Source organism: Colias eurytheme, chromosome 19 (assembly GCF_061535395.1).
Source record: "Colias eurytheme isolate Ceu_HAF_F1 chromosome 19, ilColEury1 Martin Lab GWU primary, whole genome shotgun sequence".
In the NCBI taxonomy this organism is placed as follows: Eukaryota; Metazoa; Arthropoda; class Insecta; order Lepidoptera; family Pieridae; genus Colias; species Colias eurytheme.
In genome coordinates this window covers 989,937-994,371 of record NC_142998.1, presented here as the reverse complement: position 1 = coordinate 994,371, position 4,435 = coordinate 989,937, and the positions used below count along the sequence as shown (strand labels likewise).

At 33.2% G+C, this 4,435-nt stretch overlaps 1 protein-coding gene and 1 long non-coding RNA gene across 2 annotated transcripts; one reads left to right on the top strand and one right to left on the bottom strand.

Annotated features, from left to right (window-relative positions):
• Positions 1 to 915: 915 nt before the first annotated feature.
• Dpm3 (Dolichyl-phosphate mannosyltransferase subunit 3) lies at positions 916 to 1,628 on the bottom strand. Its single transcript, XM_090112940.1, has 2 exons — positions 1,578 to 1,628; positions 916 to 1,332 (listed from the first exon to the last, which is right to left on the bottom strand). The coding sequence occupies exon 2, from the start codon at positions 1,326 to 1,328 to the stop codon at positions 1,050 to 1,052; it is 279 nt and encodes a 92-aa protein (XP_089969066.1). The 5' UTR covers positions 1,329 to 1,332; positions 1,578 to 1,628; the 3' UTR covers positions 916 to 1,049.
• Positions 1,629 to 2,439: 811 nt separating this feature from the next.
• LOC149899936 (uncharacterized) lies at positions 2,440 to 4,038 on the top strand. The gene is made up of 2 exons (XR_016457822.1): positions 2,440 to 2,951; positions 3,441 to 4,038. It is a non-coding gene; the product is annotated as an uncharacterized LOC149899936 (long non-coding RNA).
• The last annotated feature ends 397 nt before the right edge of the window (positions 4,039 to 4,435 follow it).

The window sequence follows — 4,435 nt, the reverse complement described above, 5'->3', positions numbered from 1 at the left end:
AATATATTTATTAAATAGATAGAATATGAGTAAGAAATTGGTATACAGAGTGAATTGAAACTAGGTGTGCCGTGTGGTAGGCAAATACAATATTTAAAATAGAAATAAAATACCTTATTAAATTATTATAGTATCCACTTCACTAGTTTCAAATATGATTTTATTATTTTGATATTTTTCTATACATCATTACATATTAGTCAAAACTTACAGAAACGATTTGTTCATCAATTTAAAAACAACTTTACTCTTCGCAAAGATAACTGTGCTCCTGTAACACTAAACGGTACTCAACTTCCCCACTGTGATACTGTCAAGTACTTGGGCATGCATCTAGATCGTCGGCTTACCTGGAAAGAACACATTAAAAAAAAAAGGGACGAAATAAATTTAAAATACAGAGGACTCCACTGGCTTCTAGGTCGAAACTCAAAATTGTCCATGAACAACAAACTCCTCATTTATAAAACAGTTCTTAAACCAATATGGACATACGGACTGCAACTTTGGGGTGCAAGCTGTAACTCTAATATAATGATAATGCAACGAGTTCAAAACTATATTCTCAAGCAATTATCAGGTGCTCCCTGGTTCATCAGAACAGAAGAGGTCCACACTCTATTGAATATACCAACCATCAAAGAGGAAATATGTACGCAACATTTTTCATACAAAGTGCGATTGGGAAAACATCCAAACCCACTTGCTACAAAACTGCTTGAACCTGAAAACGTGCGTCGACTCAAAAAGCGACGAGACATTTTTGACTAGTCAACACTGCCGGCTACCAAGCCCGATAAAATAAGGGGTGGACTCCAATGGGAGCAGCATCCTTCCTGCCATACGCGCCTTCAACATATCCGCTTATAGTCTAGCGACTGATCGCAGATATAATAATAATAAAAAAAAAATTTAAAAACAACAAGAACTAGTGAATAGTGTGTATTACTTTAATAATTTAATATCCTATAACTCAGTTACATCATAAGAACCAATAACTTACAAAACAGATGCATTACAATAACTTATTAACATGATTATTATAAAAACTACCACTTAAGTCCCTTAGCAACTAAGTCTTTGTTAGCTTCTTTTATCTGTCTCTGCAACTCCAAAAATGCGGCTTCACAGTTATTAAAGGTGAACACTCTGTATAAGACCACTGTTAAGGCATACAAGCCAAATACTATTATTAACCATATAGGTGATAGTAAAATAAGGTTCATATTCGCTTCAATTAAAGGGTGTTTCACATAACCTCCGATTAACGAATACCATACTGCAAAGAACGCTGATATAGCGGATATCCATTCTAGTAGTTTTGTCATTGTTCTGAAAAGAGAAAAAAATGACTCAATATAATATTAATTCTGATTATGACATAGATTAACTTGTGAGTCGATGTATGATCATTGATCGTAGCGTTTTTAATACATTGCCACATTTTTAATACATTTAAAACTAAAAAAATACATAAATATTTGACTACTACATTTTTTATGAATAGGAACACAAAAATAATTGACATATTATACAGTGTACATATTTTATGAACAGCAAGAAATTCCCACACTCACCTTTTTAAGTTTAATAAATTGTAGAAAATTTATTGTTTGATACAATCGATTTGACATTAGTCGTGTATACGAAGTGACAGTTGTATGAACTATGAACCAGTTACCAAAGACTACACAGAAAGACTACTATGTATATACTGAGGTATATACGGCCAGTTACCCTGAGCCGTAGAGGGAGAATGTACATGTAATGGTTCATTCTCACTCTACGCCCTGAGCAGTTACCAGTATCGTAGACCAGTATGAACTATGAACTCCAACATTTCTGTCAATGTCATCTAAATTTGCATTCAATTCGTAGACAGAGAAACCAATTGGATTCTCTGTCTACGATTCAATTTCATGGATTCCTCAGCACAGAGTTCGCTTACACACGCATAACATGAGCATTAACATAAATTGATCATCTGCTCAAAACTTGACATTGGCAGAATCCTTCCTCCAAAGAGTATAAGAGCGAGCGCGCACGAGCAACTTTGTCTCCGCAACTATTTTGTCTCCGCAACTATTTTGTCTCTCCACCCGTGGGCTAGTATGAAAGTGCGCGCACGTAGCGACGCAACTCCCCATACAAATTGATGGGAGAGACAAAATAGTTGCGGAGACAAAGTTGCTTGTGCGCGCTCGCTCTAATGCCTTCCTCACTGGGATCGGGAGTTACCACTTGAAAAAAGAAGAAGAAGAAGATTCAATAATGGATTGTTACTTGTATTTTCATGATTTTCTCCATCCAATTTTTACATATTGCTATGATTGTTATATCTTGTGGTTATATATCTTTTGTGTCTCGTACATTTTTACCCTTTGCATTGGTAGCATTCCATGGTAGCATTCAAGCAGCAGTTAAACCATGGAACTATAGTCATACTGGAACCCAAACTCCTAAGAATAAATAAAAAACTGATAGAATGACCGCAAGTAACCCCTGTTTACCCCATAGGGTAGCCAGCGTGATTGTAAATTTTTCCCCTATTGACGTGCATTAAAAAATCGACTGTCAGTAATAATAGTCTATATGACATAAATCATTAATAAAATCCGCTAAAAAAATGAAATTTAAACGAGATTCATGCAGGTTTGCTTTTCCATTGAAATAACAAAGGTTTACAACTTTTAAAATGGACTGCTTATCGAACACGCTCATAATTTTTTTCCCATATTTTGAATTATGTTATGAAAATCGTTGCGCGGCAGCCCCAATTCTAGGTGTCAAATAATGTTTACTGCAAAATGGCGGATGTTTATGTTCATTTCGTGAGTTTGTTCTTGTATTTTGGAATTATTCTGAGCCAAAATTAATAGAAATGGTTGTAAATATATTGTGCGCGGTTGCAAAAGTGAATGGCATCCAGGATGTGATATTATATTTCATTCGTAAGTACAAAAAACCATGCATAAACTACGCTTCATGTAAAATTGTAGTTTAGTAATATTTCTACTTTAATTGTTGTTAAATCTGGAATAATAGATCGAAGCTGTGATTATAATGTTAATTTTGATTAGGTTTTTTCCATTTAACATCGTTATTTGCTTATTATTAAATGTTTCATGATTGTAATAAATATTAGACTAGGGTGTCCATACTTTATAAAATTGTGTACATATATTTCGGTATGGTATTTTATATGAGGAGAAGTCTTTCTCCACTTGAGTTAGTTCAATTGGCGTGAAAGTTAATGGTATAAAAACGTTGTTTACTACTTTTATATAATGATATATTGTAAAATCAAAAACTCAAAGTACATACATATATGGTACCTACTGAAATAGAAGCACAAGACAACAGCACACATTTTGTGTTATCTGTATCTAAATGACATTTTTTTTTTATATTTTGCAAATAATCTTCTTTTCTCTTTACAGGTTTCCGTCCAATCTAGCGGAACGTAATACATGGCTAAATATAGTAGAATTAAAAATATCCTGTTTTGAAAAAGTGAAGATATGCAACATTCATTTTAAACCCGCACTTGGCCAGTGTGGTGGATGTGGCTGTAACCTCATAGGAGGCCATGTCCCAGCAGTGGGAACGTAATATATACGTTACGGGAAATAAAATGTATGGGAGGGTTTAAAGTTACATTTTTAGATATTTCTTGTTATATTTAAAAAAAGTTATTATTGTTATTTTACTCATTAGGTAAAGTATCATATCAGTATCATATCGATATCAGTTTAAAGTTTTTTGATACCTGCAATAGTTACGGAATAATCACCTGTGCACACTTAACGATTACACCCTGAATATATTATATTTTGTTTTTTATTGTATGATAGGGAAGCGCTAGACCACGATCTCATATTTCAAGTACTCTTAAAACTATTTAAATACTTAAGGGTATGGAATGATAAAAATATTTTCAGTGAACCGATTTCGTTACTTTTTATTGTTATTATCTTATAATTTGCAAATTTGTAAAGGCAGTTGGCATTGTAATGATAAATAAATATTATAAAAACACATTGATATTTTACTTCATTAATTCCTCAAATGACTGGACGTAACGCCAAATTATACAGCAAAATGTTGTCATAATTTATAGCGGTCCTGTGTTCTGAAGATGCAAGACGGAAGACGCAAACATGAAAAAACGCTGAAAGGAACATTACAATTTTCCAATGTTAAATACTTGAACATCTATTTTTTATCTATTTGCAAAAATTCTACAGTAACTATATTAGAATAATAAATGCAATTACGTAATTTATTTCCGCCGTAAATCATCAACCATCAATCAATCAATAAATATAAAACTCTCCCGTTACTTAGTGACTGACAGACAACGCACAGCCTAAAATCACTGGACCTAAAGACATGAAATTTGGCACACTCTGTATATCTAGAGTATCCTAAAGGT